Source organism: Myxocyprinus asiaticus, chromosome 9, assembly GCF_019703515.2.
Source record: "Myxocyprinus asiaticus isolate MX2 ecotype Aquarium Trade chromosome 9, UBuf_Myxa_2, whole genome shotgun sequence".
NCBI lineage: Eukaryota > Metazoa > Chordata > Actinopteri > Cypriniformes > Catostomidae > Myxocyprinus > Myxocyprinus asiaticus.
The window spans coordinates 31,474,017-31,500,882 of NC_059352.1; the positions used below are offsets into that span (position 1 = coordinate 31,474,017).

Here is a 26,866-nt window from a genome sequence, read left to right on the forward strand (position 1 = left end):
AACATTTAAACATTACTGCAGTCATATACAATGAGCTAGACACTAGACTAAAAAGTACAGTTATACCTGTAGGTTTACATTTGTTTATGAAGCAACTGATCTGTGTTTACACCCTCTATTGCAGTCATTAGAAATGTTTGCTAGGGCCTGTGGTTAGAGCAAAGCTAAGGGTTTGTATGTACTGTATCACTGCAGTGCAGCTTTAATTTCAGCTTTATATTCTCATACTGCTTCCTTAAACAGGAAGTTGTGATGAGCTACAGAAAGGCTGAAAACATCTAGATACACATTCCTTCCTTCACAGTTGAGGTTTTGTTTGCTGGTTCTGCATACTCTGTCCTGTCATTGTGTTTCATCCTTTAAATATTAAGAAGTTTCTGTTTTTAAGGACTAATTGCAGTCTTAATAACATATACTGTAAATCTGTTTAATATAGAATTATGAGTACTATTTTTTTATGTAATGGAAAAAGGCTAATAGACAGTCCACGAAACACCACTAGAAGACTAACTTTAGCACAGAGAGCCTGTAACTATGACTCACTCTCACATGCAGATATGACTGACTCACTCACTCCAAGTTCATGCCATTCCTCCTGTTTTTCTCGATTTCACAGCCCTCATGTCAGACCTTCGTGTTCTGAATCCACAGGCCTTGTTCTAAGCAAATCCTGTGGCAAATTTTGCCTTAAGCTCTTAGGTACTCAAAACCTGCATCTATGATTTCTTTACCCTTGACTTCATGGAATGCCTGAGAAATCCTGGTTTGTATCTTCATAACCCAAAGGCATATTCAGATGTGCTCAGGGTAATACATGAAGGATCTGCTGAGAATATGAAATAGAAAGCTCAGACAATCTTTAGGCTGGTGTCTTGATGGAATATTTCAGGCTCTGTAGAATATTAAATCTTGCAGGCTCTAGGCTGCCATAGGTGTATGCCAGCTGCTGAGAGGTGGATTTTCAGGTCTGCAGGTGTAGCAGTGCTCAGAGAAAGCCTTGAGATTGTACTGACATTGGAGAGCCATGAGCACTGGGTGGGGGAGTGGAGGAAAATACATGAGGAGGGAAGGGCAGTGCATAAAATCAGAGAGCATTATGAAAGAAAGCGACTGAAATGAGGAAGTGTAAATTGTAAGTCGTTATGAATCTTATGTGCACATAGCACAAAGAAATAGACTTGTCCGGACCTATAATTAATGATGATTGAAAGGTGTGGTTTCACCTTCACTCAGGAGAGAATGTCACCTCACTGGAAATGTGTGTTGTGAGTTTAACCTGAAATGTGTGAAAACTGCTTCACCTGAAAACTCCCAACTGTGAAAATACAATACAATGAGCACCTCATTTATTTAATACTCAGACCAGCCCGTCTGGCACCAACAGTCATGCAACGGTCAAATTCACTGAGATCACATTTTCCCCCATGATGGTTGATGTGAACATTAACTGAAGCTCCTGACCCATATCTGCGTGATTTTATGCATTGCACTGTTGCCACACTGCTGATTAGATAATCGCATGAATAAGAAGGTTTACAGCTGTTCCTAATAAAGTGCTCAGTTAGTGTACAATGAATGCATAATGCTCAGCATGTCATTAAATTAGGATAAAATGGGAAAACCTTCAACACTTTTCCTTGTCTGCAGAATCCATTAAAATGTATACCTGTATCTAGTTACAAATGTTGTGACATTTAATGGGTTAGACATTTAATGGATTAGCCTTCATGTACAGTATAGGTCTCCCATTCTGTCTATATTGTGTAAACTGTGCATTATGTTATAAAGTACATACGCAATTTTTGTACAGCCACAGCCTGTTGCACTTATCATGGAGTTTTGTAATTCATTTCATTGTATTTATTGTATTTTACTATTCTGTCTATATAAGAAGAAAGAATCGTTGTGTTTGTGTTTTGTGTTTTGTGTTTTGGTTTGGGGGAGTGCAATGACTTATAAAGTTACATAATGTGGATTTTAGGGATGAGCCTGAAGGGGGAGAGAAACTGGCCGTAATTGGCCGATGGCTCACATCTGCCTCTCCCCTGAAAAACTGCAGATCATTTAAAGTCCGCTGCATCCTTTGAAACTTCTGAAACTGCACAATCTGGAATATACCAGGAGCAGCTTCTGAAAGCATATCTGTCTTTATCGCCTTCTGAGCATTTCTTTGTCCAGAGAGGTAAGAGCCAAAGAAAACTGAACTGCCATTACTTTGTTGTGCTTCATTTGAGTGTGCGTAAAACAGATATGCAGAACAAACTATAATACACTTCTGTATCATCACCTAGCTTACCTTATTTCTGTTACTTTTGGTATATTCATTAGATATGTTTGGGCTTTATACGCGCCGATCCGCTATTGAACAATAACGAAGAGTACTAAAGAAAAGGAAATTGCTAAATTTCTTTAGACGTGGAGTCTAGCTGCAGATTGCTCCCGTTTTTATCAAAAGGCGATTTACAAAAAATAAAATAGGCCTGTATAGTCATTTTTCATTTGTGCTTTGCAGATTGTGTTTATGCTCTGCCCTTTTTAAGCAATACAGAAAACACGGGATTCCAGATGTGTTATTTCACAGAGCCTAAATGATCGGAGTTACTAATAAAGTTAACCTGTTGTTTGCTAAATTTGCATCCGGGCTGAATATTAATAATTCTCATTCAAATGATTTGGTTCTTTACAATTCCTTGTACAAGGTTTAATATGTGGGTGTGTCCAACCAGACCCTGACATGCGGCTCGTACACAAATTACATTGGTAACCATAGTTTCTACCAAAATACGATAGTTACTATTAATATGTAATAATGTCATAACAAGTTGTTGTTGTTACAATAAAATATAGTATGTTTAGCCACCTCAGTCATCAACAATAAAAAAAATGTAAGTGGGAAAAGTTTTAAATAGATTCCATTTTAAAGTACATTTTTACAATTTTATATTAAATCATGGTTTTACAATAAAAGCAATAACTAAGATTGTATTATTGGTAATAGTGCAGTTAGCAAAAATAAAGGTAAATTGCATATGCCAACAATTTTGATTTTGATTTCATTCAGTGCATTCAAAACATGTCACCTTTCGAAGTTAAAGGTAAATTAGACATGTATGTATTACTATGATTCTGTGATTAAGATTGTCTACTCACTCTCATGCACATCTGTGCCCTAATAAACTCAGGTAAACAAATGGCATGTCTGCCCACAGCTGAAACTATGCAGCATGACTCTTTTCTTGATAGCTCCACCCTGCTGGGGTGCACCCACCATATACTTCAACTGAGTTAATAACTTTATGCCTAGGGCTCATCATGTATTCATTACTGTTTTTAAATGAGTTAAAAATGCATGCAATATGTTTGCTGTTGAATTGCAGGTTAGTTACAGCACCCTTTTCTAAATTCACCTGCTACTCATTGCATTACTCTCACTGTTTTAAAACTAATTTTGTACCATGTGCACACACCTGTTTGTCATATGTATAAATATAAATGGTTGTGTTTTGATTAAAACTGATGTTTAGAAACCTACCTCATTTGTTTTGTTGTCATGAGATGTCTGTTTTAGATCTTTTCATCTGAAAAGTGTAATCAACATCTGCTAAACATCTTAAAAAGATCAGATTTACAAACATTCTAAATCAAAAACGTCTCAAAGACATCTGTTGAATGTCTTATTGACATCCAAAACATACTTATTGACATACGTCTTAGTGATGTATTGCAGATGAGCAAACAATGTAAAAAAATACATCTTCCAGTTGTAAACACTCACATCAAATTGACGTCTGTGTGATGTATGTGTGCCATCAGGGTTAATAAAGCAGACTTTGACTTTGATCTCTGTGTTATTTATAATATCAGCAATTAATGTTAAGGCCATATGCTATTCCAGGGCTTTATTTTCTAAATTCCATTATGCCCTTGTTTTATCACTCACTTAGTAAATTACCATGCACAGACCATATTGATCTCTGATTTTCAGATTTTTAAGACATGTTTCATAGTTTCTGTTCTATTTTATTAGTAACTTTAAGTGTTAATGTGATATCTTGCTCTGAAAATCAGCCACAGAATTTTCCAGGAATCATGGTTTTCCACAAGGAGTTCCAGAATGCAGGTAAGGAGCCTGGCCTGCAGATTTGGAGGATAGAGAAGATGGACCTGAAACAGGTCCCCAAACAGCTTCATGGAAACTTCTTCACTGGAGACGCCTATGTTGTCCTCTTCACCACTTCTGCTCCCTCCTACAGCATCCACATATGGTTAGGTGAGTTGGAGTAGTTTCATTTAATACCTTAAACCTATGCACATTGCCCAAAATCTGCCTAAAACATTCACTGCCCTTGTAATGACATGGCACTGTTTTTATGTGTAAACCGATATAGAGACACACCTTCACACTATTGTGGATATTTGCATTTCTCTGTATATGTTTGAACTGCAGGTAATGAGTGCTCTCAGGATGAAAGTGGAGCTGCTGCCATCTTTGCTATGCAGCTAGATGATCATCTGGGTGGAGCACCAGTTCAGTACCGTGAAGTTCAGAACAACGAGTCCCTCAAATTCCTCGGCTTCTTTAAATCTGGAATTAAATACAAGGTAATAACCCATATGGGGTACCAGATGCTTGATAAAGCGAGTTACACATTTTATTTTACAATTTTGTCATATTCAGTAACAAAAACACAATTTTGCAAGATTTTTTGTAATATGCTTCATTTTACATTTATCTTTGCCAACATCAATATACATTTGTAAAATTTCTGAATTTGTCTATACAGTCTTAAGTTGAATGTTAATTAGTGCCAATGGGTAGCAATGGATCAGAGTTGCTATCGCTTTCCAGAATCATAATTAGGGAATGGAAAACACTCAAGAAAATGACAATGTCGCAAGGTGGTTTGGAATGGCCCCATATACTGCATGCAAATAAGTGGTGCAAGCGTCTGCTATGTTCCATAACAAATTTCCGCAATGCTGCTTTTTTTTTTTTTTTTTTTTTACTGAAATGTATCTAATAATTAAAAAAAATGGCAGAGGAGAATTTTGTGTCAGAAAAACAGCAAAGAATTAATCCAGCTGAAAATATAACAGTATATTTCTGCTGCGATTGATATTTCCCAGCTCTCTCCTCTCTAATATGTATAGATTTTTACTTTCAGATTAAGTGCATTTTTCCTTTTGTTATAACCAGGCCTAGATGGGTACACTACCAATATGAGTGTAATACTCTCAGCTCCATATAAAATATTTGACTATATTTAAATCCCTTACACAGAATTCCACAGATTGTTCTTCAAAATCAGAACAAAAAATGTGAAAATAATAATAATAATAAATAAGTCTGTGGATTCCAACTGGGCCTCATTATTACTCTATATAATTATTTTTCTTTCTTGACAATTCAGAGATGCTCCTGTAAGAGTAACAAGATATTTTTTATGTATTTTGTTGTGCTCAATGTCAGATTTTCTGTTTCCATAACACAGCAAGGTGGTGTGGCCTCTGGGTTCCAACATGTGGTGACCAATGATATGAATGTGAAGCGTCTACTTCATGTTAAGGGAAGGCGGACCATTCGTGCCACTGAGGTGAATATGTCCTGGGCCAGCTTCAATCGTGGTGACTGCTTCATCGTTGATCTTGGAAAGGTCAGAACCACATTGCGTGAAATTATTAATGGATTTGAGGATATTTTTAGTGTTTTCTGTTTGAAAAATCAAAGATTCACAACCTCACAGACAAAATTCTGATTTTCTTAGGACATCTATCAATGGTGTGGGAGTGAGTCTAACCGTTTTGAGCGCTTGAAAGCCTCCCAGGTGGCTATTGACATCCGTGATAATGAGCGAAATGGACGTGCTGCTCTGCACATGATTGAGGAGGGTTCTGAGCCGGAGGCTGTCCTTAATGTAAGTCTTATCTTCTTCCACAAGACAAAAAACTAAGTGCCGTTTCACAGTTTCACATGTCCATCTAATCTGTGGATATGGAAAAGGCAAACAGATTGGTAAAGGTAAACATATTTGGCTTGTGAGCTCTAAATTACCACCTAGTGCTAATTAATTAAAGTTAGTTAAAAGTAGAGTTATTAAAATAAATGTGGAGTTGGGGTGGTGGAGGGATGCTGGAAGAATAGGCAAAGGAGTGAGAAGCTGCTTATATGCCCTTGTGTTGTGATTGACTAGGTGAGCAATTGTGTTTCAAAGTCCATTTTGTTGCAAGTTTGAACATGCAGTGAAAATAGAATGAGCATTGCTTTGGTATTGCTGTTATGGCAGGATGTGAAGACATACATTATTGGGGCAGTTGAGGCATGCCACAGAGAATAACATAAGATCTTTAATCAAGTAAACAAAACACACACACACAAAGAGAAAATACTATACATGGTGGGCTGGTGGCCATGTCATTCCAGGGGTACTGAATGTGGCCTGTGAGTGGTATGTTCAGAGATGTGACAATCATTGGCTTAGTGGTGATCCAACTATGCCATGCAGTATCTAAAGCTGTCCATGTATGAGAAGGACTTACCTCAGCAAAACAAAAAAAGTGATTAAAAAAATTAGTAATTCTTAGACATCAAAGAGAAGTAAACCAGTGGCTGAAGGTGTTTCAAGACAGAGCATCACAGAGTAGATGCACAAAAATGTTTCTGATGTATTCCAATTTTGCCATCCACCTTTTCTCTGCCACTGTCTCCCAAAAGTCTTGTGTGAATTGCTTGAGCTGGTGTAAATCACCTAAACTGAACAAAACACAGTATAAACTGTAAAAAAAAAAAAAAATTGTCAGGTAACCTACAAATGATTTACTTTATGTGGAAGCATCTAAATGACTTAAAAACAACACGTTTGTTTTATTAAAGTCAAAAATATTATTTAACCTGACAAAATCGACCTAAATACATTGTGTTACACCAACATACTGTAAGTAATTGTTATGGGTTAGATCAATTAGAAATAGACCCTTTAGCTAACAATGCAGGTTACCATTTTATACAGTGTAGAAAAAAACAATGTCCACCAGTGTAGTTGTCCGGTCTGGAGTCCGAGACCATATTTTCATGGTCTTGGTCTTGTCATGACTCGGCCTTGACTCGAACAAGTGTGGACTCGGACTTAACCCCGATTCCAGTTGAGTCCTTTTTCAAAAAATATACAGTGAAAGCTTCGACTTATCTGACAAATATTTTTGACAGACAATATCAGAGATCTTGATGTTTGTCCCACATTTCAGTCTGTTGTGTAGAATAAGAACCAGTGATGCCCAGTTCACAAATCATTCAATCTATTGAGTCGGTTCTTTTCAGCGAATTGGCCAAACAGGTTAGCAAAAAGGTTTGAATCGATTGGCAATTCAGTCCGATTAGTTCAACTGCTATCTCACTGAATAATTTGCAGCAGTTTCTCACTCATTAAAACAGCAATCGTTGGATAAAGTGGATATTTACCTACAGTCAACAAAAGACTGTTTTTTGAGAGGTAACTTTGAGAAACTTCCGTTGGTGCTGTTTTGTTAATAAGGGGCTGTTCACACCAAACACTTTGTTGCGTCCATCCATGCTGTTTTTCAGTTGTTATTCTATGTAAACATGCTAAACAGATGTCTTTGACCGTTGCATTTCGTATCGCTGTGTTTTTTGCCTTTTTTTTTTTAAGTTCTTTTGTCAAGTAAAAAAGAACATCATCTGCTAAAAACGTGTCTCGAGACACCTGTTATACTCTATTCCCTGATAGCACACGTACAACACCCAGACATTTATCTGATGTGTGTGTTTACATCTGGAAGACGTCTATTTTACATTGTTTGCTATAAGACGTATGTCAATAAATGTCTCGGATGTCAATAAGACATTCAGAAAATGTATTTGAGACATTTATGATTTAGAATGATTGTAAATCTGATATTTTTAAGATGTTTAGCAGATGATAGATGCTTTCCAGATTAAAAGATCTAAAACAGACATTTCAGAGACGTACGTGTGCTATTTGGGTTCATTGCACTGTCTTGATCTGAACAGCCTTTAGTCTTTTAAAACACATACTGTATTGAAGAAAATTTAAAAATATTCTCTCAATGGCATCAGAATTGAATAATTTCTAAATACAAAAATGGTTTCTGTGCCGTACATCGAGATGAAATCTTGCAGGCAAAAGTAAGCAGAAATGCAACAGTGAATGAAATATAGTAATAGTGGGTTTGAGGAAATTGTTAACAAATTGAATATAAATGTTTATTTTCACTTTCTGCATAAACACTGTCATATTAAAACATTATTGTTTGTTTTTAAGGCCTATTTTAGTTATAGTACAGTAATACTGTATTTTGTAAAGCAGAAATTTTTACTTGACTTGAATGGAATATAATAGTATACAGAAGCTGGTAGTTTGTATTGCCGTGCTAAGCCACATAGGCACTTTAAACCTTTAATTAGAGTTTTTCACTGACATTTTGTTAACACTGACATGTCGTATTGTAATACCAATTTATTCATTTAAACTAGGACATGTCATTTATTTAATTGTTATTCTCAACTGGTAATATTGTTTAACCAACATGAGGTTTATTTGGTATATGCGCCTAGAGTCAATAGTCCTTTAAACTATACATTTAATACATTCATAAATAAAACACTTGGCTTGGACTCAGTCTTTACTGGTCTCAGTCTTGACTCGGACTCGGTCATCTCTGGTCTTGGTCTTGACTCGGACTCGACCCTCTCTGGTCTCAGAATGGACCTGGACTCAGATGAGCTGGTCTCGACTACAACACTGCTGGTCACTATTGACTTGTAGAACATCTCTAATAGCCTGCTGCACAAATTGAAAGAGCTTAACTGTACCTATAGTTGCAGAACTTTACCTCTACCTTTACATCAGCTTTAGCTACAGAGGCAGGCTAGAGTAATGCAATAAACACATCAGCACAACTATTTATCTTAAAAGCAATCAGAAACACTAGGTAAATTACACAGAATCTGCAAAAGTTAAATGAAATATAAAAGTTAAATCACAATTAGTAAATACTTTAAACATAAACGTTTTGTACAACTAGTATAGCAACAAAATCAAAGAAGTCTGGTTTGGATTTTGACTTCTTTCTTGATGTTCTGTGTAATAGTCTTTTTATGTGACCTTGGTTGACCATTTTTTCCTCCCATGTATAAAATTAGTGGAAACCATTATTGTGCTTATTTTAAGGTTCTTGGGCCCAAGCCCAACATCCCAGCAGGAAGTCCTGACGATGAGACGACAGACAGAGCTAATCAGAAAAAGGGCACTCTCTACATGGTAAGTTTGATTATGTACTATAGGTCTACTGTACACACATCCAAAAGCTACCATGAGCACTGTGTTCTGCTGTACTCTGTGAACTTTTGGTAACATTATTTTAGGGATCAGAAATTAGACAGTAATCCATGACTAATAATTACACTTGTAAGTGACTAGATATGGACTGGTTTGGCATTATAAAGTATTTCTTTAGGCTGATTTCTTATTCTTGCTTTATAGCCCCTTTACATTTGCTTTTGTCATAACAATGAATTTATTAGCTAAAAACAAAACATATCAATAGTATGATGCAAATTACATCCTTTATAGGTTCTCAGTACTCTGTGTGAATATGCAGCCTATAAGTATAAAATACATGTAGAATGCATATAGTATTTCAACAAAGCAGGGAAGGTTAGGGTTAGGTTTAGGGGTAGGGGTTGGTGTAGGGTGTCTGTGGGACTCTAAACTATACTGTATGGTAGTATTTAATTAGGGGTGCAATTAGATTAGAAATTTTCACTTTGTGCAAAGAAGATGCATTTGTTGCTATTTACACAAAGCAAAAATAACTTTGCCTTCTATATTTATTTTATGCTTATAAGCTGCACATTCACACAGTGTAATGAGAACCTATAAAGGATGTATTTTGCACCTTACTAGCTATTGGTATCTTTTGTTTAACTTAATAAGTACATTGCTAGAAAAAAAACAACAACAAATGTACACAGGCTATTAGGCAAGGGTAAGAAATCAGCGAACAAAGGCCTAATAAATACCTTATAATTCTAAACAAGTCTGTAACTAGTCCCTTACAAGTCCAATTATTAGTCATTAATTACAGTCTAATTTCTGATCCCTAAAATAAAGTGTTACCTAAATTTTTTGTTTCAATTAAAACTAATTGTTTAGTATTAATGGAGTTTTATAAATATATGTTATTTGTGTGTGGTTTGTGTGGATTAGGTGTCTGATGCTGCAGGCTCCATGAATACATCTCTGGTGGCCCAGAGCAGCCCTTTCAAACAAGAAATGCTCACTCCAGATGAGTGCTATATCCTGGACAATGGAGTGGACAGCAAGATCTTTCTTTGGAAAGGTATGGTCAACATTCAACTGTGATTTTTATTTTGGTGTCCTTTGTTATATCCAGGTCATAACCACCATAGTCAATGAGGTGGACATGTCCCCTCAATATTCAGATAAGTGGTCAATCAATATGGGTTTTTCAATGGGAGATTTTTGGACATTTGGTATGTTCCAAATGTTAAATATTTGGTTACATCCTTGTATTATACTGTATGTAAATTAATTAAAGCCACTAGATGAAATACAGAGTGAAGATGGCTGTGTTTTACTTTATGGATCCTCTCATGTATTTAAATCCCTCAGGAGCGAACGCTAATACAGATGAACGTAAGGCAGCCATGAAGACAGCTGAGCAGTTTATCAAAGACAAAAACTACCCCCAAAACACACAGGTATTGACCTCATCAGAAATCTGATTTGGAACCAGCCTTAGTTACCTTGTTAATGAAGTAAATCAAGTGGAAGCCAAATCCTAACTAGTCTGTCTATCATTCTTTCTGTAATCAGATCCAAGTTATGCCAGCTGGAGGTGAGACCACACTGTTTAAACAGTTCTTCAGTAACTGGAAAGATAAGGATCAGACCACAGGTCCAGGAAAGGCCTACAGCATTGGTCGGATTGCAAATGTTCAGCAGATTCCCTTTGATGCCTCCAGTCTGCACTCCAACAAAGCAATGGCAGCCCAGCATGGTATGCTGGACGACGGCTCTGGCAAGGTCCAGGTAAAAGTACTGATCCTAAAGAGAGCAAGGACCAGTTGTTTTTAGAACTCCTTCTAATTGGGCTTATATTTTGTAAGATTTTGTTATTTGTAATGTATGTCTATGTTTATGATATGTTGTTATTGTGTTGCCACTGATCCAGAAATAGGATAGAAAGTCCACAATGCTTTTGCAGCAACACACTGTGATTGTATGAAGACTCTTGCACTGGACTTCTGCAGGTGTGGCGTGTGGAGGGTGGGGATAGAGTTCCTGTGGACCCTTCTAGCTATGGGCAGTTTTATGGAGGAGACTGTTACCTGATACTCTACACCTACCGCCAAGGAAGCAGAGAGCAACACATTATCTACACCTGGTGAGCTAAGACAATCACAGGTTGACATGTTGATACATATACTTATTAATCAACAAATTAACCAAAGTCAATATTTAATGGTCTAACTAGATGTCTTATTTTTTATTTCAGGCAGGGGCTTAAGTGCACACAAGATGAACTGGCTGCTTCAGCTTTTCTTACAGTCAAGCTGGACGATTCCATGGGCGGTGCACCTGTCCAGGTATTAACAAACACACCCCTCACCTCCTGTGTTTGGTCAAATTATCTTGTATTTTTCAGTCTCCTGTTGTCTTGTCTAATATGCTACACAGAAAAGTTCATTTTATATTAAATAATTGTGGTCAAGGTCTACTTGATTTGGAACTCACTATAATGTCCCACTGCAGGTCCGTGTCACTCAAGGCCAGGAACCGGCCCATTTGATGAGTCTGTTTAAGGGGAAACCCATGATCATCCACTTGGGTGGGACTTCACGTAAAGGTGGTCAGAGTCGGACTGGTAGCACACGCCTCTTCCACATCCGCCAGAGCTCCACCCGTGCAACACGCGCTGTGGAGGTCAGTGATAACTTAAGTCACTCCACAACAACACACACTGTACATGGACTTAGAAATGACCAACAGGAAATTATCTCTGACTCATTCTCTATCTTTCTCTCTCTCTCCTTAACAAGGTGGAACCCTCTGCAGCTAAACTGAACACTAATGATGTGTTTGTGCTGAAGTGTCCTGAAGGCATGTTTCTGTGGAGAGGAACGGGCGCATCAGAGGAAGAAATGGCTGCTGCAAAATACGTCTGCAGCTTCCTTGGAGGAAATGTCACTGAAATTTCAGAGGGCAAAGAGCCAGGTGGGTGCCTGCTGTTTCAGTAATGTTCAGGCATTGTAATGTTCATGGTGACCCTTTGTAATATTCGATTAACCACGAGGGTTCAATGATTATTTGGTTATTAATCATTTGGTTACTCGGGAATAAAGAATATTTATTGCACTGGATATGCATCAAACACTAGAAATAGCAGGGAATAAAGTTCACAGTGAGCTATAAGCTTAATTGCACAAACCTATTTTTTACTTGGCACGGTGGCTAAAAAATGCGGCTGTCATGTGCAAGTCGCTGAAAAACAATCGGAAAAACAGCGCAGACGCACGCAAAAACATCTGTTAACAGCCTTTTACTCGCCCTATACATGAAAAACTGACCTGAACCTGGCCTGAAACCCGACAGTTTGTCTTGTACTGTTGGGCTTGGATCAGGTTGAAGACCTCTATTGCACGTTTAGACTAATCGATTTTGGTATTAAAATACAGGCCTGTCAAACGGTTAACTGAATAATAACTATCTGTGCACATCCCTATTAAAGACATCCCTTACATCCCTAAATTCCCTGTTATTTATCAGTTTTGTTATTACAAAAATGTCACTTCAATTTTCACAACATTTAAAGCCAAGGTTTTTTTATGACAAAGGAAAAAATATAGTGTTCATGTTTTGTTTTGCTTATATAAAATGCAACTTTCTCAGTAATTCTTACTTCCCTCTCCTGTGTTTCCTTTTCTCTCTTTCTCTCTCTTTCATCTCATCTTGCTCTTCTCAGCTGGGTTTTGGTCTGCTCTGGGTGGAAAGAAGGATTATCAGACCTCCAAAAGTCTGCAGAAGACAGTTAAACCTCCTCGTCTGTTTGGCTGCTCCAACAAGAGTGGACGTCTGGTTGTGAGTTCACCTAGATGGGTTTTACAATTTATTTGGAAATGATTTCTTTGTTAAATGAATGCATATACTTTACTTTACCTCACCCTTTTCATCTCAGGCTGAAGAAGTGCCTGGAGAGTTCACCCAGTCTGATTTGGCCACTGATGATGTCATGCTTCTGGATACTTGGGATCAGGTTAGAAAAATTCAATATACCATTAGTGACTTGAAGTCAACATGAAATGACATTCACAATAATATGAAAAAAAAATATGAGAAAAAATGTAAGGCGAGGCTCGATTATATCCATTGAGATTTAACTGGATCTGGAAAAGTGATGTTACATACCTGATTTGAGTCAAGTGGTTGGAGAGGAGAGGTTAAAGAAGTAAGAGGGATTTGTGACGTTAGCTGAAATGGAAAGTCGTTTCAGTGGCATAACAAATTATACAGTATATCTGTATAACTTGATACATTAAGTTATATGAAGTTATTGCAAATATTTTGAAAAAAAATATTTTATTTTTTTATTTACCATTAAAATGGTATCATATTTTACACTGTTTTAGCATGTACATAATGTTTATTGGACATTATACAAGTACCTACATAATCTTCAACCAAGTTCAGTTATTGCAGCTGCTGAAAATGATATTCCCTGAATCTTTTCTCCTTAGATCTTTCTTTGGATTGGTAATGAAGCAAATGAAGTAGAGCGGACTGGATCAGCTAAAATAGGTATGATAGTAAACTGAAGCACTAACCAACACAATATTCCCTCATACCATTATAAATTTCATTTATAATGTTAGGATAATTCAGTTATCTATTCTAAAGTACAAAAAGCAATGTATATCTCTCAACTGGAGCAGTCCCTGTGTACTCATAATGCAGGATAAGTAAATGTGGTTGAACATTATCATTGAATGTGTAATTCCTTCTTATTAATTAAATTAAGTGTTTCTTTCCATCAGCCAAAGAATACGTGGAGTCTGATCCCTCTGGACGTCGTGGTACCCCGGTCATCACTATAAAGCAGGGCTTTGAGCCCCCAACCTTCACTGGCTGGTTCCAGGCCTGGGATCCTAAAATGTGGGATACAGACCCACTGGATCGTATCCGTGCTCGTTTCTAAATGCACATTCCAAACACATACTATTACACATTTTTGTCCATTACAGTAGTTTACAGTAGCTTCCAGAATACTCATCTGTGTTCTTGTGTTTCATGGGTGGAGATTGGTGCTATCTGAAACGGATGCAGATGAGAACACAGTATGCAATACTGCTGCATGTTAAGCCTCTATGTACTGTATTTTTCTACTCTTAATGACTTTCAAATCAAGTGCTTTGCCTTGTTATACATTTAAACTATTTTCTGTTTCTTTTTATGTACCTCTTTGGATTACTTCTATATACCAATGATGTTTCCAAATACATTGGCATCATCATTTTTTATTGATTATTAAAAAGAATATGGTTAAGCAAAGAAAAATGTAGAACTTGATAAAATGAAAAACATTGATCTGTCTTCAAGAATTTAGATTAGCACCATGGGATTATGAAAAACTGTACACATGTATGTATTATGCCTCACAAATTGAAATGTTATTGAAGCATATATTGTAGCATAGAAATGGTTTAAAATGTATGTCTATAATTATGCTGATTTACATTACATAATAAAACCTTGCTTTTTAAAATACTAGTAAGTTATTTTGTGTTTGTTGATGTGGGCATGGTGAAGGACAGCGGTTTATCAAGAATGTAAAATATATGCATAGTTTCTTGGAGCAACACAAGCAGATAAAATACTTAATATGATATTTATGAAGTATTTTGTGTTTCAACAGATTAGTGTCTTTTACATCACACACGTGTTCAGGACTTATGTCCTGGCAATCATTATGTTGCTTAACATAATCAATCTGCACTACATGTGCATAGGACTGTAGATTTAAAGTGACACATGGGCCATTCTGCTGAGTCTGTATGCGGTGGATTTAAAATGTGTCTTAGCTCCAACTCACTTAGTCTCTTTATCTTCTCCCCACTTCTTCCCAGCTCGATTTGACTCTCTCTGTCTTGCCGTGTGTTTAGAGAAAACAACATTTTCATTGCAGCCATGAATCAGAAGGTTGTACTGATCACTGGTTGTTCTTCTGGAATTGGACTGGCACTTGCTGTTCGTTTTGCCAAAGATGAGAAGAAGAGATTCATGGGTAAGGACAGTAAATGGAGGTAAACCGCATAGCTACCTTAGTATAGTTGTGAGTGTGGTTAATTTCAATTGAAGATGTGAAGAAAAATATTCTTAGTTGTGGATTCTACTAAATAAATTAACTTTGTGGCAGACTGTCCATTGTTGCCAAACGTTTTGCTGCAGGTTCACCACTACCAGCGAAGAGCTGCAAACTTTTGGCAAACATTTGGGGTGAATCACATGCTCACTTTCATGTGAAAATAATGAGTGGCAAATTTGTTGTTGAAATACTGACCTTAAAATGTGCTTCATCTAAATTAACTGGTTTTATTCAAGTAAAACATATTATTGAACATGACTAAATCAACCTGATTACACTAGGTTATATGGCTGCCCCCGACCAAAGATTTTACTAGTCGACTAGTAGGAGTTAGTTTAAGCCATTAGTCGACTAGTCGCACGTTTATGCTATTAATTGAATTACTTGAATATATATATATATATATATATATATATATATATATATATATATATATATATATATATATATATATATATATTTTTTTTTTTTTTTTTTTGCTAACACTGTTCTACATTACAGAGAAAATTACATTACAGAGCAATACTAAACCGTAATAAAGAGCCTTTAAAATATACATTTTACAAGCGCATGCACGAAGCGGTAAAAGCGGTAATGATTCTGAATGTGTCGGAAAAACCAGCAAGGAGACTGTCTGAACATTTTGTTAATTTATAGAGAGAAATGAACATTAGGGTTGTGCCGACAGACGATGATCTCGAGGATCGACGATGGTCAGAGTGATCGCCAATAGCTGATGCCTTTGATTATGTCAAGACGATATTTGCATCGTTTTCCCATGTATTAAATTATTATTATTATTATTATTATTATGCTATTATTATTATCAAATTAATATTACAAATAATTTTCCCGTAGACACAAACACGCGCATGAAGAAACACACTTTATTTTATTAAGAAGTTGACAGATGACCGTCTATGCGCATGTCTGACGCGCTGATACAGAGGCGTGCAGTCTCGCGGAACAAGCGCATGTAAAAGGTTCTCACTCTTTGTTTCTGTCTTCCGGTTTTTTTTTTTTTTTTTTTTTGCAAGAACAGTATAGTCTATGAGTGCTGTAAATGACCTCAGATATCTCAGCTCAGGAGGTGCTTTGAGTTCAGTTCGCTTTATTTCTACAGAGCAGTTCATTGTGAATGCATCTCTGCAGCCTATACATCTGTGATTACAACATAAAATAATACAAAAACACATTCACCTCGAACCATTATTTATGTGATTATTGATTGTGATGATTATCATCATCATTATTATTATTTTTACATTTATAATTGTTTTTATTTCTTCATTTGTGTAAGTAATTTTCTGCCTGCATGTTTAGACGGATACTTGCCTGACGGTAAATGAAAGTGTGTGTGTGTGTGTGTGTGTGTGTGTGTATATATATATATATATGTGTGTGTATATATATATATATATATATATATATATATATATATATATATATATATATATATATGTATGTGTATATATATATATATATATATATATATATATATATATATATATATATATATTGTAAAGCCATCTTTCAAAAAGTCGAACAACACACATTTTAATTGCACTTATTTTTTTCCAGTTTCATTTGAATTTTTAGTTAAAATAAAAAAAAAATGAAGTTCTAAGTTTGAAATGAAGGTGTCGCTTTATTGTGTAGGGTTAACCCTAACCCTGCTTAATGAAAATGACCCCATAGTACCACCTAGCGTCTAACCAGCGGTGATACCAGTGTTCTGTGATCACTGTTTTTTCTGCGATCAAACGACCAATCAAAACTTGGTCGACCAAGACTCTTCTCATCGTCTAACGTTTAGTCGACTATCAGGGGGAAGCCCTACTAGGTTACATCAACAAAACTCATTTTAAGGGTTAGATCAGGTTGAAATAGCTCCTAAGGGTAACAGTTGCAGGTTACCACTTCTTGCATGGTTGAATTATTCACTGTAAAGTACCTAAGTAGCTTTAATCCATTAGTCATTAAATAATCAGTGCCTACTGCTACTTGAAATAACTTAAAAGTTAACTTAAAAAATTAAAAGATACTTTAGGCACCATTTGGGGTTCAGATTGCCACACTGATGGAACCATATGGAGAACCTAGACACCATTTCATATTGAGGCAGTTACAGATGAGATAAAACCCATAAATTCCTGGAAGAACTCTAAAGACTGTCGGTTCTTCCAGTAAACCCATAATAAGGGAAAGGTTTTGAGACACTTACATATTAAAGTTTGATGAGTACACAATAAGATATTTGAGGATTTTTTAAAGGAATGGTTTTCCCCAAAATGGAAATTCTGTCAGTTTACTCACCTTCATAACATTCCAAACCCTTACGACTTTCTTTAAAGTGTTGGTTAATCCAAAAATGAAAGTTCTCTTATAATTTATTCACCCTCATGCCATCTAAGATATGTATGACTTTCTTTCTTCTGCTGAACACAAATAAATATTTTTAGAAGAATATCTCAGCTCTGTATGTACAGTACATACAATGCAATTAAATGGTCATCAGGCCTGTGAAGCTCCAAAAAGCAGATAAAGTTAGCATAAACATAATCCATCAGATCCCAGTGGTTTAATCAATGTCTTCTGAAGCAATCCAGTTGGTTCTGAACAAGAACAGACCAAAATGTAACTCCTTTTTTACTGTACATCTTGGCAGCAGTCTTTTTGGCGATCATGATTTCAAGCTCAATCACACTTAATCGAGCTTGAAATCATGATCATATCTAGAGACTGCAATGGCAAGATGTACAGTGGAAAATGAGTTGTATTTTGGTCAGTTCTCAACCAAAAGCAACTGGATATCTTCAGAAGATATTGATTAAACCACTGGAGTGTTATGGATTACTTTTATGCTGACTGTATCTCCCTTTTGGGGCTTCAAATGCCTCGTCACCATTCACTTGCATTGTATGGACATACAGAGCTGAGATATTCTTCTAAAAATCTTCGTTTGTGTTCAGCAGAAGAAAGAAAGTCAAACACATCTGGGATGACATGAGGGTGAGTAAATGACGCAATAACTTTTCATTTTCGGGTGAACTATCCTTTTAAAACTTTAAAGTGAGTCACTTGAAAGTATCATACAAGTAGGACCCAAAAGTATTATACAAGTAGTCCATGCGACTCATGCTTCATATTCCAAGTCTTCTGAAGGCATATGACAGCCCAAACTTTAAGTCATATTTCAGTCTTAATCTTGATGTCTGTTGCACATTAATTAATGCATGAGAGAAGCTTGTTCACAGTGGCAAGACCTTGCATGAACATACTCATTAACTATTTCTTTGAAGGAGTGAATAAATGTTCTCTAGGGTTCTGCTAGTGTGGTAATCTGAGAGAGCCCAATATCTTTGCAATTTTTACAGTGTTTATGTTCTGTTTCGGCAGTGTATGCCACCATGAGGAACCTGGCAAGAGGAGAAGCTCTGGTGGAGGCAGCAGGTCGTACTTTGGGTCGCACATTGGAGATCAAGCAGCTCAACGTTTGTGATGAGAAGTCGATCAAAGCCTGCGTGGACAGTCTGCCCATGCGTAGGGTTGACATTCTCAGTAAGAGCAATGCTTGCTTTTCATGCTCCTATGGCACTTCTCATATAAAAACACTAATGTTTTATAATTTTCTCTTTTTTCAATCTCAGTGCACTGAAAACTATTGTCTCCATGGCAAAAAAAAAAAGTAGATTTACACTCACGTGCCACTTTATTAAGTAATACTAGGGGTAGGACATTTGGCCCCCAAACAGTGATTATTTTGTGGCATTTATGCAACAAGAAGCGCTCCACCATTGGGCTGAAAGTTCCTAGCACAGTGAATGATGGTTCCAGTTGCATTTCCATTTCAGCACGGTTCGTTAGCTACCTGTACTGAACTGTGCTGGTGGAATGTGATGTGGTGACTCATGACTGGTCAATTTCTCAGTCCATTCTAATCCTGATTTCGCAGCACCACAGTGATAAAATAAACCGTAACTATGCCAGCGAGCTTGGAATGAGAAGAGTTTGGACCCGATGGTGGAAAAGCAAGTTGCTAAAAAAATTCCAGAATCTTCTGGAGATTCTGGTCAATGTTGACAGGATAACATTGCACAGCTGCTGTTGAATGTTGTCTGCAAATGAATACATCAGATCTGCCATTCCACCACATGTCAAAGGTGCTCTATTCGATTGAGATCAGTGTTTTCAGTGTTTCAATGTTTTCAATGAATTCCGTGTTGGTGGAACCAGCTTTTGAGATAAAGTGCTTTGTGACATGGTGCATTATCCTGCTGAGGATAGCCATTAGAAATAGCCCGAATGTGTCCCAAATGCAGCTCATACCCGAGACCGTGTGACCTGACCAGGCCTGTACCATCAGCCAGAACCCAACTCGAACCCGAAACCGCTCACTCTTAATATAATTTCTGCTCCAAGCAAGTAAATTTCTTGCAATATGCTGTATTTTATTTAAGCATAGTAGGCAACATCTGTTACAGTTTTGTAACAAAAAACATTCACAGTTTACCAAATCATGGCTTCTCCTTAGCACACCAGAGGAAAAGGAAAAAACATTGGCTTACGTTTATCAAGCGCTGAAACTTTACCGGGTGAAGAACAATCTGGAATCATGTGTAATAATGTAACAGCCACATGAAGTTCTCTTTGTGATCTGAACTTCTTCAAGAAGTTGAATCTTTGTGAAACCTGCACAAAAAAAAAAAAAAAGATAGACGCAGAGCAATGAATAAAACAGAATGCAAGTGTCTCGAAATGTGTCTATAAAACAATTTACATTCCTTTAACTTGACACTAGTGTCTAAAAAATGAGGCAATACCAAATGCAATTACCATGCTAGTCTATGCTGGTTTCTGCTGGTTATTGATGGTTTGGGGCTGGTTTTGCTGGTTAAATTTGTGTAACTTAGCTGGTTAAGCTGGTCGACTAGTGTGGTTTTTCTGGTTAACTAAGGAAGTTTTGCTGGTTAAGCTAGTCAAAAAGCCTTGTTGGAACACCAGCACACCAGCATCCCATGTTGGGGACCAGCATTCAAAACACAGCATATGCTGGAGACCAGCTATGTTGTTTTTTAGCAGGGCCATGACTAGCTGGTGCTTTAAGTCAAGCATACAGCCCTGCTTATGCTTAGATACAATTTTTTAGTCGAATAGGGCATAGCTTTCCTGTTCCACCATGACAATGCCCCTGTACACAAAGAAACGTCCACAAAGAAATGCTTTTCTGAGTCTGATATGCAAGACCTGAATCCCATGGATTGGATTCCAACTACAGAGCCAGGCCCCATCAACCAGCATCAGTGTCTGACCTCACTGATGCTCTTGTGTCTGAATGGGATCAAATCTCCCATCATTTACTCACTCTCATGCCATTCCAAATGCGTATGACTTTCTTTGTTCTGCTGAACACTAACGAAGATTTTTAGAAGAATAGGTCAGCTCTGTAGGTCCATACAATGCAAGTGAACTTCGAAGGTCCAAAAAGCATATATAAGCAGCACAGAAGTAATTCATAAGGCTCCAGTGGTTAAATCCATATCTTCAGTAGCGATATGATAGTTGTGGGAGAGAAACAGATCAATATTTAAGTGTCATGATCCTTCTCTGTCTGCCCTTCTGTCTTTGCTGTTTGTTTGTCTGTGTGAGTTTGTGTTATGTATGAGCACATGGCTTAGTCTAGTGTTTATGTTTGCCATGTGCTCTCCCACCTCCGCCCCCTTGTTCCCTCTGGCCTTACCCCTAGTTTAGTCCTCCTTATGTTGATTGTCTTCTCCTGTTTCCTCTTGTGCCTTGCCTCTATATATTGTGCTCCCTTTCCTCTTGTGTTTGTTGGATCATTTTTTTCCCATGTCTGTTGACCGGTGTTTGTGTGTTACTCCTCTGTCTGGTTAGTTATCTTGTTTATCAGTTATTCAGTATGTTATCGTGTTTTGTTCCATTTGTTTTCTTACAAGTTTTTTCCCACGTGAGAGTTTTGTGTTTCATCTTTGTTTTTTCTTTTGTTTAATAAAATCATTTGTTTCACTCATTCCTACATTTGGGTTCTCATTCCTGCTTGTGTACCGTGACATTAAGTCCTGTGAATGCATCAAATAAGTTGTTTTTGATTTGCTTAATTTACTCTTTGTGATTCACTATAGATGTTTTTACCCTTCTATTCTCTGTTTCTCTCAGTCAGTAATGCAGGAATGGGACTGATCGGCCCCATTGAGTGTCAGTCCATTGATGAGATGAAAACTGTCATGGACACCAACTTCTTTGGGCTTGTGCGACTGCTGAAGGAGGTTCTGCCTGATATGAAGAAGAGAAAAAGTGGCCACATAGTGGTCATCAGCAGTGTCATGGGGATTCAGGGTGAGCCTCACAAAAATGGACTAAAATAAATGGCAGTTTTTAACTTTTCACCAGAGTTGATAACAATTGGGCTCATCATCATTAAACCTTTTAGTGAGAGAATGCATTTGAACTTTAAAGGATTCATTACAATGACAGAAGTTGACCGTTCTTTAATTACTGTCATGTTCATTTACATAGGTATATTGTTTAATGACATTTATGCTGCTTCCAAGTTTGCTGTTGAAGGTTTCTGTGAGAGTCTGGCAGTTCAAGCTCTGAGGTTCAATCTAAAGTAAGTGATTGTGCTCATTTCATGAGCATGGAAATGATCATGCTCAATTCATGATAGTGCACAACAGAACATGAAGAACAAGTTAAATGACAAGCTTGGTATTTGTTTAAGGTTTACTGAATTCCATAGTTGCATTGTTCACATATAATAAATCATAACTCATTACTCAATCATAATGTTTTTCATAGAATGTAATTTGTCTGGTTGGAGTATCTGCAGTTCTATGCCTGCAGCAGTAGGGAACAGTTTCCCTGTAGGTTACCAGGAACCCTCAGTGTTTGCAAGTGTGACAAAACTTGGTTACCTGGTTGGAGTGAGATTTTGATGGCATGGAGTGAATCAATCATACACATGTGTATGCAGTATGATACTAATTCTATCTTTAATTTGTAACACCGCAATATAACCTAATCAAACTCTACAATGTAAATAATGATCATTTTTTGTGCTTACTTGCACCAATTAACCTGAGCAATTTTGAAACACACATACAATATGGTTGTTTTCCTTATCCAAACATGGTCTTCGGAGGTGGCTGAGGTACACAGTCATCCACACATTCAAAGTTGGTTGGTTACTTAATTGCATTTCATGTTTACATTGGATATCTTGGAGCTATTTTTGATAATCTAAGCATCTGGAAAATTTTGAATTTGACAGTTTTGTACTGCTATGTGAAATTAAACAAAACTAATTTAAATGAAGCCTTATTTCTATAGGGCTAGTTTTAATATTCTGACTGTACCTTTGAGTAGACCATTTTACTTAGTTGGGACTGTGCTTAGTAAAAATGTTTCTTCCTCTTGAAATATTGGTTTACTTTCATCAGGTTCTTAATAATTTGCAGTAAGTCATCCCTTGAAATGTATGAAGGCAAACATGGCCAATTTGTATATCAGCTAATTTGCAATTTTGTAATTTTTTTATAATTTATTAGAACAGAAGGAAAACTTTGCCCATAGTTTGTCTATAAGTCATGACGGTCCACACCTTAAACCCCCATTCTAAATTTTACTTGCCTTATAAAAAATTATCATAGTTATTTCATTGTTTAACTGTGGCATGTATAACAATAACACGCTTCTCATTACAGTGATTAGGTCAATAAAAAACTATAATATTTGTCTATTAGATTCTACCTAATAGATTTAATGTTAAACTAGCATTTCTGTCACCGTTACTACATATTAAAAACATGAAACATTTTAGTAATTTTAAAAAGCCTTGTAATAGATGTTGATGCACCTTACTGCTGTTTATAATGCTGTTTAGCAGTTTGAAAGGTTTGACTTCCTCCACGGGGTCCCCCCTGGTTGTTTTGTGGGAGCAGGACACTGTACCAGCATGAAAGATTAGCTGCCATATGTGACGTCATTTTCACATCATTTCCCGGTATGGCGTACTGACCCACTTCAAGTACTGATTTTACGTTGAATTACGTTGTTTTATTTGGCGTGAGGTTTAGTTGGGTGGTGTATGTGTGAGACAAAGTCTGAAATCATGTGTCTCACACCAGATGCGTGAGTGATGGAAACATACTCAACATTCTCTTCTGTTTTGCATGATTGTGTGAACAAACATTGGCACAATCAGATACTTTTGTTCCATCAATGCTCAATATGCCAAACCCTGAAAACACCAGCTGGCTTGTGGTGAAAACTCGTGTCAGTATGCACTTTGTAAAGCTTTTCTCATTCCAGATCATTTGTGGGCACTACAGCTAAAGCTAGCATTAGAATGGACTTCAACATGAATCTAAACTAAGTGGATATAACACATATTTCCTCAACCTTCCCAAGACTCATCTAAGCTGTTTTGTGTGTGTATGTGACTGAAACTATTGAACATTTCCATGTTTAAAGGAGTTCAAGATAGTTTGAACTTGGTAGTTTCACTTAAATTTGTTTAAGATACAATACTGCTGCAGTCCCTTCCAAAAATTGAGTTTGCAACAAACTTGCCGCAAATTCGCCACACATAATTTTCACATGCAAATGAGCTTTTCAGCAAACTAGTGGCAAATTATCCATTGTTGCCAAAGATTTGCCAGAGGTTCACCACTACTGGAAGAGCTGCAAACTTCTGGCAAACATCTGCGGTGAATCACAAGCTCATTTGCATGTGAAAATAACAAGCAGCAAATTTGCAGATAATTTCGATTTTTTTTGTAAGGGGTTATTTTAAGAATTCTCTGTGATGTTTTAGAATCTTCACAAGCACACTTTAACCCTTGTTTTGAACCTATTTTATTTGCATCTGTGCAGTATAAGCCTCATTGAACCTGGACCAGTTGTCACAGAGTTTGAACGTAAAGTGTATGAGGAAGGCTTGAAGATAGACCTCTCCGCAGCTGATAAAGTGACTGCAGACATGTTCACCAACATCTACTTGAAAAATTACAGCCAGATATTTGAGACTCTTGGACAAACACCAGAGGATGTTGCAGAGGTACTTGCACCATACTTATTACGAACATCAAGAGTTCGTGGCAACTTTGCCACAAACTTGCCGCAAATTTGCCACTGATCATTTTCACATGCAAATTAGCTTTGCAGCAAACTGGCGGCAAATTATCCATTGTTACCAAAGGTTTGCCAGAGGTTCACCACTATCAGCAACTTATGGCAAACATTTGCGGTGAATCAAAAGCTAATTTGCATGTGAAAATAACAAGCGACCAATTTGATGCAAATTTGCGGCAAGTTTGCGGCTAGTTTAGATTTTTTGTAAAAACTTTCCAAAACCATAAAAATTTAATCCAGCTATCTGTTCCATGACTTTCACAAAACTATCTCTCTAATGCTTAATCTTTAGTTTTGTCTTTGATAATTACTAACAGTCCACATTTTGTTTTTCTTCCATAACCAGCACACATTCAAAATCATTAACATGGAGAACCCACCATTTCGCCATCAGACTAACACACTGTACACACCCATGACCACCCTGAAATATGCTGATCCAAATGGTGACCTTCCCATTGAAACCTTCTACAAGATGGTTTTTGAACATGACAAGGTCTTCAATGCCAGTCTCAATTTCCTCAAGCTCCTACGGTGGAGAAGCCGTAAGAGCTTCACTTTGGACAAAGACAAGACTGCCTTAAAGAATCTTAAGGAATAATTTAGAAACTATGGAAACTTCCTTGATTTCCCTTTTCTGTTATTAACTGCTTCAAGTGCAGAAAAAAAAAATCAAATATGAAAAACATAAAATACCAAACACTGTATGATTTCCGCCACTGAAAATCATTGAGAGCTTGCTAAAAGTTTGCTATATTATTTATAATTATTCTACTGTTACTTGTGAAAAATTGTTCTTTGGTCTAATTTTCTTTCAAGACACCTGCAAAAATTAATTGTTCTTTATTCATCAAATCATTCTCTCTCTTTCTTTATTTCACTGCCTTCTTTTGATCTTTTTAAAGTCCTAACAGGTCATTTTACCCGAGGGTAAAAAAGCTGTGTCTGAATTTAATTTGGATCAGTTCTTTTATTTATCTCTCTCTTTTAATCAAAATGAATGAACAATGCCAGAAGAGGAATCAGGGCATGAGGGGAAGAATCTTATTCCTAACTTTCATTTGTTGTCCAGTGAATATTAGTGAATGTCTGTCAAACCAATGAGATTTTTCAACAATTATTAAGACATATCAAAGAAACGTGAACATTTGAGGAGCTATAAGAATTTTAATGAAACAAATTCCACAATGTTTGGGAAGTCTTGTCAGACTGTCATAGAGTAGGTAAAAATTGCATTTATATACCATATGTTAAGTACACATGAAATGGAATTCACTACCCATTTTACTTCAGTAACTATTCTGATTGGAATATTCAACGAGGAGAAAAAGCGAAAAATATTTTTGTTTGGGCATTTCTCCAGCATAGCTCACTTGCTAACTGGATAAACCGCTTGCACTTAGAGAACGAGGACTACAGGGAGCAATGTAAGTTGCCTCATGCCTCATGAAACCGGGATGTTTATTCACAATAGTCCATATGGCTCTCACTATGTGTGTGTGTGTGTGTGTGTGTGTGTGTGTGTGTGTGTGTGTGTGTGTGTGATATATATATATATATATATATATATATATATATATATTAATGTAATATGTAATATTACGAGTCTTCTAAAGCAATATGATCACTTTGTATGATAAAACCCCCACTGACACCATAAAGAGCCACAATTAAGACACCATAAAGCTCCCATTATGACACCATAGCGCTCCCATTATGACATAATTGAAGCACCATAATGACATGATAGTGACCCTGTTATGACATCACAGAAGCACCATAATGACATTATATAGACTGCATTATGACATCATAAATACCCTATTTTGACATCGTAGAAGCACCATAATGACATAAAGACTGCATTATGGCATCATAAAGACCCCATTATGCCATCATAGTGGTACCAACAGGACATCATGAAGACTGCATTATTACATCATAGATCCACAAATAAGATTTCAAAAGACTGCAGTATGACATCATAAAGACACCACTATCATTTAAATTAATTTAATTTATGCATAATTTCATATTTGTTATTCATTTGCATATTTTGGAATTTATTTTAAGATATTTATTTATTTGTGCATGATTGGTGTGTTTGGACTACAGTAAGCTTTATCATTTTTAACAATTTGACTTGTTATTTGCACAATTTTAAGCTTGCTTAGTTATTGATGTTGGTTGTGATTGTTTAGGTGTACCTGCAGGTAGGTGGGCTACATTTTGAAAATCTGCTTAGGGCCCCAAAATGTATAGGGCTGACCCTGTGTACACAACTCGGCAGCTA

General features: G+C 36.7%; 2 protein-coding genes across 2 annotated transcripts; both read left to right on the top strand.

Moving 5' to 3' along the window:
• The first annotated feature begins 2,021 nt into the window (after positions 1-2,021).
• On the top strand, positions 2,022-14,822 carry LOC127446590 (gelsolin-like). The gene is made up of 17 exons (XM_051707635.1): positions 2,022-2,182; positions 4,069-4,270; positions 4,448-4,602; positions 5,493-5,654; positions 5,766-5,915; positions 9,207-9,296; positions 10,245-10,377; positions 10,671-10,759; positions 10,875-11,090; positions 11,312-11,445; positions 11,557-11,647; positions 11,814-11,984; positions 12,101-12,275; positions 13,024-13,139; positions 13,237-13,314; positions 13,796-13,856; positions 14,093-14,822. The coding sequence occupies exons 2-17, from the start codon at positions 4,090-4,092 to the stop codon at positions 14,251-14,253; spliced, it is 2,163 nt and encodes a 720-aa protein (XP_051563595.1). The 5' UTR covers positions 2,022-2,182; positions 4,069-4,089; the 3' UTR covers positions 14,254-14,822.
• Positions 14,823-15,187: 365 nt separating this feature from the next.
• Positions 15,188-25,393, top strand: zgc:109982 (uncharacterized protein LOC553564 homolog). The gene is made up of 6 exons (XM_051707644.1): positions 15,188-15,339; positions 18,820-18,981; positions 21,598-21,777; positions 21,958-22,051; positions 24,316-24,499; positions 24,920-25,393. The coding sequence occupies exons 1-6, from the start codon at positions 15,243-15,245 to the stop codon at positions 25,172-25,174; spliced, it is 972 nt and encodes a 323-aa protein (XP_051563604.1). The 5' UTR covers positions 15,188-15,242; the 3' UTR covers positions 25,175-25,393.
• Positions 25,394-26,866: the final 1,473 nt, after the last annotated feature.

What these genes read in the sequence shown, in the direction of transcription:
- zgc:109982 (XM_051707644.1), top strand. Translation starts at nt 15,243, where the DNA reads ATGAATCAGAAGGTTGTACTGATCACTGGTTGTTCTTCTGGAATTGGA. An exon ending in TGAGAAGAAGAGATTCATGG is followed by an intron (nt 15,340 to 18,819) that starts GTAAGGACAGTA and finishes CTGTTTCGGCAG; the next exon opens with TGTATGCCACCATGAGGAAC. An exon ending in GCGTAGGGTTGACATTCTCA is followed by an intron (nt 18,982 to 21,597) that starts GTAAGAGCAATG and finishes TGTTTCTCTCAG; the next exon opens with TCAGTAATGCAGGAATGGGA.
- LOC127446590 (XM_051707635.1), top strand. Translation starts at nt 4,090, where the DNA reads ATGGTTTTCCACAAGGAGTTCCAGAATGCAGGTAAGGAGCCTGGCCTG. An exon ending in ACGGCTCTGGCAAGGTCCAG is followed by an intron (nt 11,091 to 11,311) that starts GTAAAAGTACTG and finishes GGACTTCTGCAG; the next exon opens with GTGTGGCGTGTGGAGGGTGG. An exon ending in TGGGCGGTGCACCTGTCCAG is followed by an intron (nt 11,648 to 11,813) that starts GTATTAACAAAC and finishes GTCCCACTGCAG; the next exon opens with GTCCGTGTCACTCAAGGCCA.